General features: G+C 42.6%; 1 protein-coding gene across 1 annotated transcript in view; it reads left to right on the top strand.

Moving 5' to 3' along the window:
• The window catches only part of SVEP1 (sushi, von Willebrand factor type A, EGF and pentraxin domain containing 1), a 131,285-nt gene that overhangs the window by 49,871 nt on the left and 64,992 nt on the right, over positions 1-16,422 (top strand). Inside the window, 10 exon segments of the mRNA XM_080987996.1 lie at positions 1,296-1,403; positions 3,833-3,964; positions 5,323-5,517; positions 7,684-7,805; positions 8,352-8,460; positions 9,449-9,640; positions 9,919-10,152; positions 11,530-11,691; positions 12,689-12,850; positions 13,737-13,935. Coding sequence (XP_080844122.1) covers positions 1,296-1,403; positions 3,833-3,964; positions 5,323-5,517; positions 7,684-7,805; positions 8,352-8,460; positions 9,449-9,640; positions 9,919-10,152; positions 11,530-11,691; positions 12,689-12,850; positions 13,737-13,935 — 1,615 coding nt within the window.

The raw sequence follows: 16,422 nt of genomic DNA, 5'->3' as shown, positions 1-16,422 counted from the left end.
TCCACTATACCTGAAGGAGCATCTCTACCCCCATCATTCTGCCTGGACACTGAGGTCCAGCGCCGAGGGCCTTCTGATGGTTCCCTCGCTGCGAGAAGGCAATAAGCCTGTAGATCAAACTTTAAGATAAGCTACCTCAGAGAGATGACCTAGAATCACCCATGGAACCAAGTTTGGGGATTTTCTTAACAAACTAGTTTGGGTCGGGGGATGGTCTGCACCTACAGATCTGTACACAGAATCTGGCAATCATCCGGGTCATCTTATGATCTTTGCCTAACAGGAAAAGGTCGAATTTTTGCTTTTCTGGGAGGTCAGCGAGCCTCACCAGTAGGGGATCGATGGTCTCACTACGTGCCTCTTCATAAAAGGGACATCTAAAGAACAAGTGCTCTGGGCATCCTATCTCCCCCAATGAACAGGCGCAAAGTCTCTGAGCATATGGGACTTTTTAAAAGGACCCTTCCAGGACCAGTGAGGGCAGAGCCGAGCTTCTAGCGAGCACTCTTTAGATCTTGTGTGGAGTGGGAAAATGTGTTCCATCTCTCCAGCACTGGGCTTACATGCCCAGCCTTCCCTTTAACAACGGAGCTCAGAGCGGCTTGGTAATACCACTGGAAAGCAAGCGTTTCTCCTCTGATGTAGGGCATCCCCCTCCTCTTCACCTGATGTAAGGAGTTCTTGTGGCTCAGTTGGTAGGATTTTGTGCATAAGGCCTTGTGAGATTGCAGCGAGAAATAGGTGTGGATGCGGTCTCATGGCTCGGTTGAGAGCCCCAGTCGTTTGATATGGAAAAGGAATCTGGAAGTGGTCTGTCTGCTTATGTTTGCAGAGAAAGCCCAATACTCCATTGCTATTAAAGCCCTCTTCTGATTCTTATCAGGCAAATAGTCTTATTAAACACACATGTCTGAAGTTGAAAGCTCGCATCAGTGAACTTCTGCCCCCCATTAATTTCGTGCAGCTTCTTGCCAGTAGAAAAACCCAGCCATGGTCTGCTCAGTATCTGGCAGCGGAAAGCCAGTGGGGAGCAGCTAAACGTCTACTTTAATGGAGTTTCAGTGACAGCTCTTCAAATGCATTTATTGTGGCCTTAAACATGATGTATCCATGCTGCATTTATTGATACAAAGTTATTTATGTTTCCTGTTCTAATGACTCATGTAGTCCACAGGGAGCTCTTATCTTAAACTTGCATGGCATCTCTGGGCTTGACTTGACGTTCTTGTTTAATTTTTTTCTTTCTTTCTGCTCCCTTGTGATCAAATTTCCTTTTCTGCCTTTAAATTATTTAGACAACGAACCCCCAGTAATTGATAAGTGCAGATCCCCACCACCAATTCAGGGGGCTGAGAAGGAGTACAGAGTAACATGGGATGAACCACAGTTTTCAGATAACTCAGGTAAGCTACTATGATTTGGGGGGGGGGGAGGGAGATCTCTATTAAAAAAGAGAGAGTGAAAATGCCTCAAATAAATCATTTTGCAGACTTGTGTGATGGGGTGGGCTAGCTTTGTTTACATTTGGATGAGATTTGGTCATTGGAGGAGCTTTCTAAATAAAATAATATCATGGCAAGCATGAAGAAATGTAAGATCTCAAGATAAGGCTTTTAATATGTAGTACTAATTGATAGAGGGAACACAGGTAGGGCTGTGGTCTAAACCACTGAGCCTCTTGGGCTTGCCGATCAGAAGGTCAGCAGTTCGAATCCTCTTCACGGGGTGAGCTCCCGTTGCTCGGTCCCAGCTCCTGCCAACCTAGCAGTTCGAAAGCACGTCAAAGTGCATGTAGATAAATAGGTACCGCTCCGGTGGGAAGGTAAACAGCGTTTCCGTGCGCCGCTCTGGTTCGCCAGAAGTGGCTTAGTCATTCTGGCCACATGAACCATAAGCTGTACGCCAGCTTCCTCGGCCAATAAAGCAAGATGAGTGCCACAACCCCAGAGTCGACCACGACTGGACCTAATGGTCAGGAGTCCCTTTACCATTACCAATTGACAGAGGGGACGCAGGTGGTGCTGTGATCTAAACCACAGAGCCTAGGACTTGCCGATCAGAAGGTCAGCGGTTCAAATCCCCGCGACGGGGTGAGCTCCCGTTGCTCGGTCCCTGCTCCTGCCAACCTAGCAGTTCGAAAGCACGTCAAAGTGCAAGTTGATAAATAGCTACCACTCTGGTGGGAAGGTAAACTGCGTTTCCATGCACTGCTCTGGTTCGCCAGAAGCAGCTTAGTCATGCTGGCCACATGACTCGGAAAAAAGCGATGAGCACCACAACCCCAGAGTCGTCTTTTTTACTAATTGATAGAGAATGAATGCTGCCTTTATGTCATTTACTCTTGATGCTTGCTAGCATGAGAATGGAAAATCCGGCATAATGGCTTGAATGCTAACTAGATCTCACTGGAGGGAGCAACTCTGGGGAAGAGTCCTGTTTGTGGGACACTTCCACCCTCTGAAGGTACTTGGAGGCAGCTTTCCAAAATACTCTCCACAAATCTGCTCCAGAGGCTGAGGGACCCTCCAGAGCAACATCAGAGGTGGTGCAGGGGGCTGTAGAGAGAAAGAGGGGATTTGCTAATACAGTGGTACCTCGGGTTAAGTACTTAATTCGTTCCAGAGGTCCGTTCTTAACCTGAAACTGTTCTTAACCTGAAGCACCACTTTAGCTAATGGGGCCTCCTGCTGCCGCCGTGCCGCCGGAGCCCGATTTCTGTTCTTATCCTGAAGCAAAGTTCTTAACCTGAAGCACTATTTCTGGGTTAGCGGAGTGTGTAACCTGAAGCGTATGTAACCTGAAGCATATGTAACCCGAGGTACCACTGTATGAAGCAATATTGGCTCTTTGTCCCCATGTGTCAGTTGAAGGAGGCTTTCTGTTTGCAGCCTCCTACAAGCCATTATAATTATATATTAGTTAACCCTTGGAATACATTCAAAGGTGCCCCCAAAATAGGGTAATAAAACATTCATAAACAGTACATTCTCCCATTATTTTAAACATATTTGCATATTTTTCAATCAAATGACAAATAATCAATTATTACTATATTCTGTAAAGTGATGGCGCATTATTATTATTATTATTATTATTATGCACACCAGTTCTACTCAGATCACAAAGAATAGTGTAGAAAACTGGGAGCGGGACGATAAATGTGGTTTGGAAGAGTGAGAGAAGGGGCCTTCTCTGTGGTGGCTCCTCATTCGTGGAATGCTCTCGCCAGAGAGGCTTGCCTGGCGCATAAAGGCATATAATGATAGTGCCACACAAAAACATTCCTCTTTACCCAGGCCTATGGCTATTAAATAATCTATGGCCTGTGAAAATATGGGGGAGAGGACTGTTCTTATGATGACTATTTTATTATTAGGCTATCTGGCAGCATGCTTTTTATTATGTTTTTATCACTGATGTTCTCTTGTGTGTTTTTAATGTTTCACACCACCCTAGGATCTTTCAATGAAGGGTGTTGTGTAAATAATAACAATAAAATACCATCCACATAAAGTAATACGTGAAACGATTTCTACCACTCTTCCTGACCGGGCTTATAGTCATATTCCCACAATCCTACACTGTTCTTACAAACAAAATTAATTAGACACTTGATTATACCACATTAAGCATTTGAAGAACATTCCCTCCAAAAACATTTTCCAACGTTTCATAGGACTCATTGGGATTTAGTAAAATCCGGTGGCATTGGGCTTCAAGCATTTAAAGCCCAGAACAATGGCTTTGGACTCAGGCTGGTAGGACTATGGTTTGTTGGCAGAAGTAATGGACTGGCGTCTACTTCTTCTTTTTTCTCCTCTGGCTTTTCTAGGTGTGGTCTTAACAATAACGAAAAGTCACTCATCTGGAGATCTTTTTCCCAAAGGAGAGACAGTGGTTCAGTATACTGCCAGTGACTCCTCAGGAAATAACAGGACCTGTGAGCTCCACATAGTCATCAGAGGTAGGTTTTGTTGGTGCTTACATCTGAAATGGCTTGCACAGTTTATGGGTATTTCCTGAAATTAATGGAATATGCAGAATTAGATAAATTAACAGGAAGGATTCGAAACCTGCGAGATCAGAGATTCTTAGAAGATTGGAGTAAATATATGAATTATTTAAAAAGCAATTGTAATGAGCAGATTACGCTAGTAGGATTGCAATAAGTTCTGTAAGGAGGACTATTTGAAATATTGCAAGAAAGACTATGAGGAGAACTATTAGTTAAGGATAATTAAGAGTAATAGAGAAATTAAGAAATGCTGAATAATTGATAAATAACAGAAAATCATCAGAGGTTGTTGACAGAAGTCTAAAATATTGTATAAGATAAGAAGTTATGTTAAATGATTGTTGGAAATGATATGTTTAAAAAAACTAATATATATATAGAGAGAGAGTGTGTGTGTGTGTGTGTGTGTCTGTGTGTGTGTGTGTTTATGGGTATTTCCAAAAATTCTCCTCCTCTGAATTTCTCTTTTGTACTTAAGAGTTCCACGTTTTCCATTAAATCTGTTGTTGTTGCTTTAATTTCCGGATTATATACAGAGCGCAGTCTGCCATAACTTTAAGATCCTTTGGTTACTTTGTGTTTTCTCTCCCCAGTGAACAAAATAGTGATCTTCATGCCACCATACGTACAGCTATGTCAACATTTTTGTGTGGGGTGATTTGCCAATGTGCAGGTGTGCTTGTGCGCATCGGTAAAACACTGCAGGAAAAGACTCTTGCTGCAATCGTACACACAGTCGCATCAAGATTCCTTTGTTGCTGTGTTTAGAAATGGACATGCACCCATGGGTGCTATACAGGGGGAAAGAGATAGATGCAAATGAACTCTTAGGTTGTGGGAAATTTCACATGCTCCAGTTCCAGAGTTAATTTTAGAAATTCTCCCAGAAGGAGAATTCAGGAGGAGTGGAACTGAGAAGATCACAGCACAATCAAAGTACAGTGGTACCTCGGGTTAAGTACTTAATTCGTTCTGGAGGTCTGTTCTTAACCTGAAGCACCACTTTAGCTAATGGGGCCTCCTGCTGCTGCCGCGCCACCGGAGCCTGATTTCTGTTCTTATCCTGAAGCAAAGTTCTTAACCTGAAGCACTATTTCTGGGTTAGCGGAGTGTGTAACCTGAAACATATGTAACCTGAAGCGTATGTAACCCGAGGTACCACTGTACAGAACTTTGGGCTGAGGGTCTGCTCATCCTTGTGTACCACAGGCTCAATATCCAAAATAAAGGTGATTTGCATTTTTTAATGCCAAGAGAAAGCACGAGAGCCTTCCTCTATTGTTTTCTCTCTTGTTTTCCTTCCCCAGGCTCTCCTTGTGAAATCCCCTTTACCCCAGTAAACGGGGATTTTATATGCACAGAAGATAAGACAGGAGTTAATTGCACATTACGCTGCATGGCTGGATATGACTTCACATCAGGTTCCAATGAAAATTACTATTGTGCCTACACAGATGGTATCTGGAATCCACCGTATTCTACAGAATGGCCTGACTGTTCTCGTAAGGTTTATTATGTATTTTGATTTCCAAGGACCTAGTGCATTCTTTGTCTAGGTGATACAGGAACTGGGAACTGGGCATTATATTAAAAGAAACCTAGGCTTCAGTCTGAAGTCCTGGTTCTAATAAAACCTACAAGCAACCACAGCTAGGATTGAGGTACAAACGGCTGAGAAATTGCTGGAATTATTTCTGTTTCCACAATGGTGCTGTGTTATTTAACAGAGATTCAGGGGCTGTTCCAGACCCCTGGGAGAGTTCTTATCTTCCCTTTCCTGCTAACCTCCTCAGTGACACACACAGGGGATGAACTGGATTAGATGTCTAGCTATTAAGCAAATACTGAAATGTCAGCAAAATACTTTCCTTCTTAATTGCTAAAATATGACTCCTAATTCAAAGCACGGTTATTTGGAATGTTGGGGTTTTTTATTATTATTATAACAAATACATTTAGCCACTTACTTCCTGCCAGGAGCGCAGGCAGTGTCATACTGGCCTGGTTTGCAAGTCATGGTAAACCAAATTTTGGTTTACCATGAGTGTGTGAACATGCTGACTCCCAGTGGAGACCCCATAACCAGCTTTTCTCCTCCCAGTCTTTTTAGGTGAGGGTTTGGCTTAGCATGCTATCCAGACATGGATTGTAGTTAAAATCTCTTCTCCTTAACCTTGGCTCACAACCGTAAGGAAGAGGCCTTACCCAAGATTTGGATGACATGCTAAGTCAAACCATGGATGCTACTCCTAAACAGCCCAAGAAGGAACAAAGTGGCCATAATTTCCTCCTCAGGAGCCAACCATGTTTGGACTAAGTCATGGTTTAGCTTAGTGTGTCATGTGAACATGCCAAAATATGTGATTGGAATGCAATCATACCTCAGAAGTCAAATGGAATCCGTTCCGGAAGTCCGTTTGACTTCTAAAACATTCAGAAACCAAAGCGCGGCTTCTGATTGGCTGCAGGAAGCTCCTGCAGCCCATCAGAAGCCTCGCGAGATGTCCGGCTTCTGAAAATCGTTCAGAAAACCGGAACATTCACTTCCAGGTTTCAATCGTTCGGGAGCCGATTTGTTCGGGAGCCAAGGCGTTTGAGATCCGAGGTACGGCTGTAATTCTTACATACTTGCTGATAGTAGTCAGATACAAGTTATTCATTATGACTAGTTTCTTCACTTCTTGCTTATGGAAACAGAACCAGAAAATTATCCATTTTGACATAAAATACCTAACAAAATTTGGTATAAACGAGGCTAACATACTTTTCAGACAGCACCCCTCCAGCTGCTCCCTACTGCCCTGTTTAACTTCAGGCACATGGTAAAGACTTTTTTATTATATGTAAGCTTTTTAAGTATTAAGTAAGTACTTATTTAAAGTAAACTTTTCTCATGTTATGGGAGAGGGCCTTCTTGGTGGTGGTTGCTTCCAGACTCCGGAACTCCCTCCCTGGAGAAACTAGACTGGCTCCCAGCTTTTTGACCTTCCATTGGCAGGTGAAGACGTTATTGTTCCAACAGGCTTTTAACTGAGCCTAGGACTTGCCGATCGGAAGGTTGGCGGTTCGAATCCCCACAACGGAGTGAGCTCCCGTTGCTCGGTCCCTGCTCCTGCCTACCTAGCAGTTCGAAAGCACGTCAAAGTGCAAGTAGATAAATAGGTACCGCTATGGTGGGAAGGTAAACGGCATTTCCGTGCACTGCTCTGGTTCGCCAGAAGCGGCTTAGTCATGCTGGCCACATGCCCCGGAAGCTGTACGCCGGTTCCCTCGGCCAGCAAAGCGAGATGAGCGCTGCAACCCCAGAGTCGGTTACAACTGGACCTAATAGTCAGGGGTCCCTTTACCTTTACCTTTAATGAAAGGGCTAGTGTTGTGCTGTTTACATTTTAATTATTTGTATGTTTTAAACAGGTTTTATATGTGCATATAGTTTAAATTTTATTAATGTTTATTTGTTTTTTAATGTCTCTCCCCCCCACACACACACTTTTAGCAATTCTTGGTTTTATCTGTAAGCCACCATGGGGGGGCGGAGTGGGTGTATAAATAAATATAATCATCTTAACTGACTTATCATTTTTTAAAAATCTCTTTTGCACACTGCTTGGAAGCAGTATATGAGTCGTTTAAATAAATGAAGAATCTTCCCGTACCCTTTTTTTCAGTGAATCGCTTGGCAAACCATGGTTTCAAATCCTTTGAGATGCTGTACAAAGCAACGCGATGTGATGACAGCAACCTTCTTAAAAATTTTGGGGATGCTTTTCAGAGCGCGCTTGGTAAAATGGTGGGTTAGTAATGCCCCATCTTTTAAAAAGTAATTATTATCATTTCATGAATTGAATTGCTTGCCCTCAAAATGTTGAGCACACAATATGCACAGCAGAGCGACAATATTTAATTTCAGGAGTAAATTTTCTATAGCTCAGATACAGGTACTTGTCTAATAATTGCAATAGTTTTTACTGTTTGAATAAGATGCGTTTATATTCCTAAACCAAGCCTGTTCCCTACCTTTCGATTTATGAAAGCTACTGGCTGATGGAACAGTTATTTCTTATTTGGAAAATAATATTTAAATTGGGTAATGGCTGGGAAGTTAAAGCTTTGTATCTAAAGAAGTATGTTAAATTAAGAGGTAGGTTTTAACATTGCACTGTTATCTGTTGTTCTGTTCATGCAAAGCACTACAGTTTGCCAGATGGAATGTGCTATTCTGGGGGGTTCTCTCAATTCCCCCAGAGGCAATTTTGGGGGGCACGGGGGGAGGAGAAATCATCAGGCAGTTTCCTACCCAGTGTTTTGACTGTTACTCTTAAATCTTGGCTCATAGGTTCCATCGTTTTGCAATGATGTTGATGACATTGACTGCAGACTGGAGGATCTGCCACAGAAACATTGCTTGGAATATAATTATGACTATGAAAATGGCTTTGCAATTGGTAAGTGAATTATTTTGCTGCTCACTAGCTCTAAACCTCCTTGATAGCCTAAATAAGAAGGGAACATTCAGCAGTCCTGAAGATGTACTGATCCATCTAGCAAATCTTGATTTTGGTCTAACTATCAAATCATTGCAACCACATGTTTGAGCCCTGGACAAAGAAAAGTGAGGGGTAGTGTGTGTGTGGTTTTTTTTTGGGGGGGGGGTATGTTTGCAGATATGATTCAGAGTAGAGAACTTTTCCTTCACTACAAATTCCCATTTTCCTTCTTGTTTTGAAAGAACAGTTATGGCGTTCTGTTGAATTCATTTCAGTATAATGTGCAGCAAGCATTGCCTAATAATTATAATAACAATAATAATAAATTTTATTTATTTATTTATACCCCGCCCACCAGGCTGGGTTTTCCCAGGCACTCTGGGTGGCACCCAACAAAATATTTAAAAATACAATAAAGCACCAAATATTTAAAACTTCCCTAAACAGGGCTGCCTTCTAAAACTCAGATACAGTGGTACCTCGGTTTACGAACTTAATCCGTTCCGGAAGTCGGTTCTTAAACTGAAGTGCACTTTCCCTAATGAGGCCTCCCACCACCCTTTCACCATTTGGCTTCCGTTTGTAGACCTAGGTAAAGTTTGCTAACCGGAACATCTACTTCTGGTTTTGCAGAGTTCACATACCAAATAGTTCATTAACAGGGCTGTTCTTAAACTGAGGTACCACTGTGGTTATTTATTTCCTTGGCATCTGATGGGAGGGTGTTCCACAGGGTGGGCGCCACTACCAAGAAGGTCCTCTGCCTGCTTCCCTACCTCTGCTGGATACATGTTCTGAAGTCAAGTCAGATTTCTACATGCAGTGAGGTCTTTTCATTTTCTTTTTTCAACGATTTAGCAGTGCTTCATCCGTGTGTGTTGGCATCCTTGGGAGTTGTTGCTCTATTCTCATTGTGATATTTCCTCTTCATACTAATGACTGCCAGGTCCCGGTGGCTGGGGTGGAGCAAATCGGCTAGATTATTCGTACGATGATTTCCTCGAGGCAGTTCCTGAAGAAGAGAAACCTAACCCACTATCTGGTTCGGTGAATGTGGCACACTCCCGGGTCAAAAGGCACAAAAAAATGAATGTGCCTACATCAGACCACAAAATAAAGTTGGTTTTTAATATAACTGGTAAGGAAAACCCTCTTTTTTTCATTATTGTATAAAATATTGTTTATCGGGTGTAATATTTCATACTGGTATAAAAACAAGAAATTTTCGACTGAGTTTTAAGAGTGGCTTTTCCTTCTGCCGTGATATTCAGGAGCGGTGTCTAACAATCTGCATATTTGCATTATTATTATTTTATACTCTCCTGCTCTGACTTATGGTGTTGTGGGAGTCAACATTTTCAAGCCTTTGTGTACATGTGTGAGGTTTGTTTGTTTTTGTTTTCTCCCTAATCCCAGCTAGTGTACCATTGCCTGATGAACGAAATGATACACTGGAATCGGAGAACCAACAGCGCCTTCTAAAAACGCTAGAGACTATCACAAACAGGCTGAAAAGAACTCTCAGTAAGGATCCAATGTATTCTTTTCAGTTTTCTTCTGAACTGCTCGTAGCAGACGCCAACTCGCTAGAAGCTGAAAAGGCCTTCCTGTTTTGCAGGCCAGGCTCTGTCCTAAGAGGCCGGATGTGTGGTAAGCAAAATTCAGCTTTAAGTCTTTTTCTCGTCCTTAGTTGCAGTAAATAAAAGAAAGCTTACTGCTTTCAAAGGAGAACTGAGAAAGCATGATAGAATCTTAACAGTTTTCAATAACGCTGTTCCATTCCCTCTTTCCACTATAAAAGAAAAAATGTGAAAGAGGCAAATTTTCTTAATTATTTGGATATATCTGGATAGTTTAGTGCTATGCCCTATGTACCATTTCATTGTACAGCAGTGCTGCTTGTGTGATTGCAAACATTATATTACACCGAATGAAGTCTTCTTTCAAGTTCAAACCTTAATGACCTTGCAGCTGCTTCAATTCCGCAGTTTATGATCTCATCTCTTCTAGCACGCACCCATATATTAGTCCAAATTAAACTCTAATTAACAGGAGAACCTCTGCTTCTTAATGGCGGCATTGGGGGGCTATCGGCAGGTAAAGTGCTTTTTCACTCAGTGCCTCCCTGCCTCCCACATTCTATGCCGGAGCAAGAGCCAGGTATTGAGACAAACTGTGAGTGGAGCCCATTCCCCCTGTCCCTGTGGGGGGCGGGACTTGCAAGGATAATTATCAATCATAATTCACAAGCACAATTCAAAGTGTTAGTGCTGACTTTTAAAGCCCTAAACGGCCTCAGCCTAGTATACCTGAAGGAGCGTCTCCACCCCCATCATTCACCCCAGACACTGAGGTCCACCTCCAAGAGCCTTCTGGCGGTTCCCTCACTTCGAGAAGTGAGGTTGCAGGGAATCAGGCAGAGGGCCTTCTCGGTGGCGGCGCCCACCTTGTGGAACGCCCTCCCATCAGATGTCAAGGAAATAAACAACTATCCAACTTTTAGAAGACATCTGAAGGCAGCCCTGTTTAGGGAAGTTTTTAATGTTTGAAATTTTATTCTGTTTTTAATGTTCTGTTGAAAGCTGCCCAGAGTAGCTGGGGAAACCCAGCCAGATGGGCAGGGTAGAAAGAATAAATTATTATTATATTATTATTATCAATCATCCTTGTTTTTTCTTTGCCAACAATGTCCCGTTGTTGTGGGAGCTGCTTCCATTTTAAGGCAGACCAGAATCGGAAGCCTGATTGCAAACATTATATTATCTGTATTGCGGTGCGTTCAAAGATCAGCTGAAATGGATGAGTTAATTCATCCTTCAGCCAAATTCGTACGGCTTTTCTGCAGGTAGGAAGTGTTTGAACGGAGGAGCATTCAGCTATGTGAAACCGGCTGGTGTAGTTCAGACACGGGTTTTGCCTTGCCTTTTGTTGCTTGTGAGAACTGGGCTGTGGTCAACAGCTACCGTAGACAAAAATCTTCATTACATTTTCCATGCATAACTTTTCTTTTGTCCGGTTAAATCACAGTTAACTGCCCTCTGGGGACTTATTACTCCCTGGAACACCATGCATGTGAAAGCTGCTGGATTGGTTCTTACCAAGATGAGGAAGGGCAACTGGAATGTAAGAACTGCCCTTCTGCTAGCTATACTGAATATCTCCATGCCAGAAGTATATCAGAATGTAAAGGTGAGAGGTTAGCAATCATGTAATACCTTTTTAAAAAAGCAACTAAAGATGTAAGTTTTTCATTTAGACACTGCAAAAAAATTGCTTTTTAAATATTTTAATAATATTTAGAATTTATTTTAAACAGTTGTGGAGACTAGAACTAAATATTTAAAATAAAAGTCTAGTTTATGGTTTTTTGTTGTTGTTTTAGAATTGTGGAAAAATAGAGGAAGGGGAAATTGCAAAGCTAATATTAAAAGTTCAGCCTCTGGTTGGGTAGAAACCTATTTCTTAATCTGGACTGTCTTTCAACCAAATGACTCGAAGGCAGTTCACAACCCTGAGTGATATTCAGCATGATGTGAGTAGCAGTTCACTCGTACGACAGGACTTCCTCGTCCTCTCCAACCATGCACCTTTCTGAAAGGTTCCCCCAACACTTTGGGATGGGGCACACAAGGCCTACAAGGAGGAAGAGAGGGAGAAGTCCTTTTGCACCAGCGGAAGTCCATTTCAGGTAGCCACAGTTGAATATCACGCAATAAAAAATGGCAATAAAACCAACAAAATCAGTAGATCGGGCACGAAACAAGAAACCAGTGGTAAGAACAGCAGGTTAAAACAATTACAACTCAAAACCTCAACACAAGTAGTTCTCAAGCTTTTGTCTCTCCCTCAGCTGTTGATCCAATGCGACTGGTATTATACTGTAATCGGTGTGTTTGACTGAAAAGACCAATCATCAAATGGACTTCTTTTTTCTGTGGGCTTCACATTTTGCCTAACTGCTCAGCACTCACAATAAGAGCAGTTTGTGTTCTTGGCAGATGCTCTGTGCTAATTGCATTTTGCAAGCAGTTGTGGTGCGCAGATTCTTTGGGCTTGTAAGTGGCCAGTTACATTGTGTTTTAGAGGTTATTCTGCCTTTGGCTCCTTAGGTTATTGGCTGTTGTCCTTGATGCATATTTGAAGCTAGATATTGCTTAATTCTGGTGTATTGTTCTTCCCTAATTAGCTGAGTGCAAACCGGGAACCTATTCTCCAAATGGCCTTGAGATCTGCGAATCATGTCCTCTTGGCAAATATCAGCCTGTAACTGGATCTAAGCACTGCATTCCTTGCCCAGAAAGCATGTCAACAGTCAAAAGAGGAGCTGTGGATATATCAGCATGTGGAGGTTTGCGAAATTCCGGGAAATAGCATGTTGCTAAACCCTATGCAGTACAACTTTCCTGATCTCTGAATAACTGGAATATTTTTGAGTAGTAGCATCCGTTGTATCTTTCTTTTATACTCTGCTTATCGATCCTTTAACTTTATGAAGAAAGGAAAAGACAAGGTTGAACTGAACCCATGGCTTTGAGGTACAGAAATAATGTCATTGGGGACAATTTTCCTCCATTGACAAATATTCCATAGTGATTTCTAATAGTTAACACCGGTACTATCACAGATCACTCCTGTGCATCCCGGATGTCTTTATTCACTTTTTACGTTTAAAAAAACAAATGCAACTTGGGGGAAACTTAGCATTTCATATATGCTAAGGCCTGCACAAATCATGACTCATCACCCAAGTCAGGTAACCAATTAGGAGTCCGATCTGCCTCCTGTTTTTGCAGCCTAGGTCTCAGCAGAAGTTAATAAAAGGTGCCAGATGTCTAGTCTGGCCTTGAATTCTCAATATCCTCCTCTTCTTCCATCTTGAGAAAAAGGGTCTCCAGTATTTTGTGTAAAAAACAACAACACCTATTTACAAAGACAGTACAGTGGTACCTCTGGTTGCGAATGGGATCCGTTCTGGAGGCCCATTCACAACATGAAAAGAGCACAACCCACAGTGGCATGTCTGCGCACACACGGGTTGCGATTCGCCGCTTCTGCGCATTACATCATTTTGCGTTTCTGCACATGCGCGAGCGTCAAAACCTGGAAGTAACCCTTTCCGGTACTTCCGGGTCGCCACGGGACGTAACCTGAAAAGAACATAACATGAAGCAAACGTAACAAGAGGTATGACTGTACAGTAGTCGTTGAAATAGGTTTTTGTTTTCACTTTGCAGTACCTTGTCCATCTGGAGAATTCTCTCGCTCTGGTTTAATGCCCTGCCACCCTTGTCCCAGAGATTATTATCAGCCTGACCCCGGAAAGTCCTATTGCCTGTCTTGCCCATTTTATGGGACTACTACCGTGATCGGCGCCAGGTCTATAACGGACTGTTCAAGTAAGTTATTTTCTCTGAAGAATATGAAAAATTGGCAGTAGGGTTAATGGTCAAAGTTACATAGCAATTGTTAGGCATTCTTGGTCAAGACTTGCCAAAAGAGAAACAAAAACTCTTTATGTATGCTACAACTGCGGCCAGGATACTGCTAGCCCAAAGATGGAAGAGTGATAGAGTACCAACAAAAGAAGAATGGCAAGAAAAACTAATGGAATACGCCAAAATGGCAAAACTAACTGAAAAATACGAGACAAGGACAATAGAGACTTCAGGAGAGATTGGGAACCATTTATGATATACCGACAGAAATACTGTAAAGAAGTGAACTCACTAGCAGGTTTTGAGTAAACACTTACAATCAACAAAATTAATATATTTACAAAGATGCTGTAAAATATATGGAAAGTATAACAACATTACAGGTTTAAGACATTGAAATTTAAGATATATCAAAGAATGCAGGAGAAGACATTAAAAATAAACCAGAAGAGGAAGTTGAGGGAAGTCGTAGGGAGGAGAGGAAAACTATCTTTTTCTTTATTTTTATTATATGATGTGATAATTGGATGTTTCAAATATAAAATCTAATAGAAAATTTTTTTTAAAAAAAGTTACATAGCACCATGCTTTTACTAATGGTTGCTTCCAAGGGAAAGCTTGTTTCTGCCTTTGCTGTCCTCTCACAGCAAGAAACTCTGTGTCACACTATGTGGAATGTTCCATCAGCACAAGCTTTCCACCTTGACAGATGGCACAGTTCCTCTTCTTCCCCTGGCATGCTGTTTAGGGGGTTATCCTGATACACACACCCTGGGCCAATTGTAGGTGGTGCACAGGGGGGAGAAGGAGGAAAGCCCTGTTGTGCAACCATCAGACCTTGTGCAGGGCTTCTGTGTTGGGATTCGCAGGATACTGAGTAAGTCTGCAGGCTTCAACAGGATGATGCAATACTCTGTGAAGTGCTGGGTCAGAGTGACTCAGCAGGAGTGTGATTAATGTGATTGGCTATCACCTGTTTTAAAAAGGAAAGCCTGTTCAACAGTAACTGTGGTTGTGGTGGTTGTGCTGTGGTGGTGGTGCTGTGGTGGAGAGTATTCATTTGCCTTAAGGAGCAGGTACTCTGTATGGACTGTTTTTGTAAATACCTGTATATAACTCACATTAAAAAGACTGCACTGGAAAACCCTGGGACTCTGAGCGTTTCTGCTAAAAGCGCCGCGAGGAATCGCGACATTCTGCTGATGGGACTTCTTGCATGAATCCCTCCAACTGTACTCAGCACATACATAGGCTGGACACTAGCAAATTCAGTCGTCCCACCGTCCCGAAGGCCAAACAATTGGGTTTCTGGTTTGATAAGCTGGTCTCAAAAGTTGCAGCCTGTTTTTCTTTCATGTGTGCTGGCGTTCCTTTTGTTCCTCCTATTCTCACTGCTACAAACATGGTCCATACATTCGCTGACATTCATCTGCAGTGGGTCTAAATATTTAAGAAAGATACTCAATTCAGTGATTTAATGGATAGAACTAGAGCAGGGTTTTCAAAACTTGGGTCTCCAGCTCTTTTTTGAACTACAACTCCCATCTTCCCTAGCTAACTGAATCAGCGGTCAGGGATGATGGGAATTGTAGTCCCAAAACAGCTGGAGACCCAAGTTTGGGAAACCCTGAACTAGGGTCAGGTTTACTGAGAAATCTAGTGGGAATTAAGACAGTTAAAAGACCCACAGTTCTGACATGGTCGCTTCTTCCTTAGACATTGCCAAAGCTTTCTAGTGGAACAAGACCTGAAGACTGGTGTTAGCTCTCTAAGAACAAAGTTGCTGAGATGTTCAAACTAAAACGTTAGTGGGAGTTTGGGTCAAACTAGATGTGTTAGCAGCCGACCCAAGTGTTTAACAAGTCTCCCCCCCCCCCCCCCCGAAAACACATGGGTTGAGGGAAAGAGGCACGCAAGTGACAACAGAAACCTTTCTCCATCCTTAGCTTGCCCCCAGAAAGATGCTATAATGGTAAAGGTAAAGGGACCCCTGATCATTAGGTCCAGTTGTGACCGACTCTGGGGTTGCGGCGCTCATCTCACTTTATTGGCTGAGGGAGCCGGTGTACAGCTTCCGGGTCATGTAGCCAGCATGACTAAGCAGCTTCTGGCAAACCAGAACCACGTATGGAAACGCTGTTTACTGTCCCGCCGGAGCGGTACCTATTTATCTACTTGCACTTTGATGTGCTTTCGAACTGCTAGGTTGACAGGAGATGGGACCGAACAACAGGAGATCACCCCGTCACGGGGATTCGAACCACCAACCTTCTGATCAGCAAGTCCTAGGCTCTGTGGTTTAACCCACAGCGCCACTCACGTGCCATATAGAAAGATGCTAGCCTGCAAGAAAAGTTACAGATGGGTAGCCGTGTTGGTCTGCCATAGTCGAAATAAAAAAATTCCTTCCTGTAGCACCTTAAAGACCAACTAAGTTAGTTCTTGGTATAAGCTTTCGTGTGCATGCACACTTCTTCAGTCACAA

Source organism: Podarcis pityusensis, assembly GCF_964106645.2.
Source record: "Podarcis pityusensis genome assembly, chromosome: 17".
NCBI classification, from domain to species: Eukaryota; Metazoa; Chordata; class Lepidosauria; order Squamata; family Lacertidae; genus Podarcis; species Podarcis pityusensis.
The sequence above is the reverse complement of the archived record's forward strand: the minus strand, read 5'-3'. Positions and strand labels throughout refer to the sequence as shown.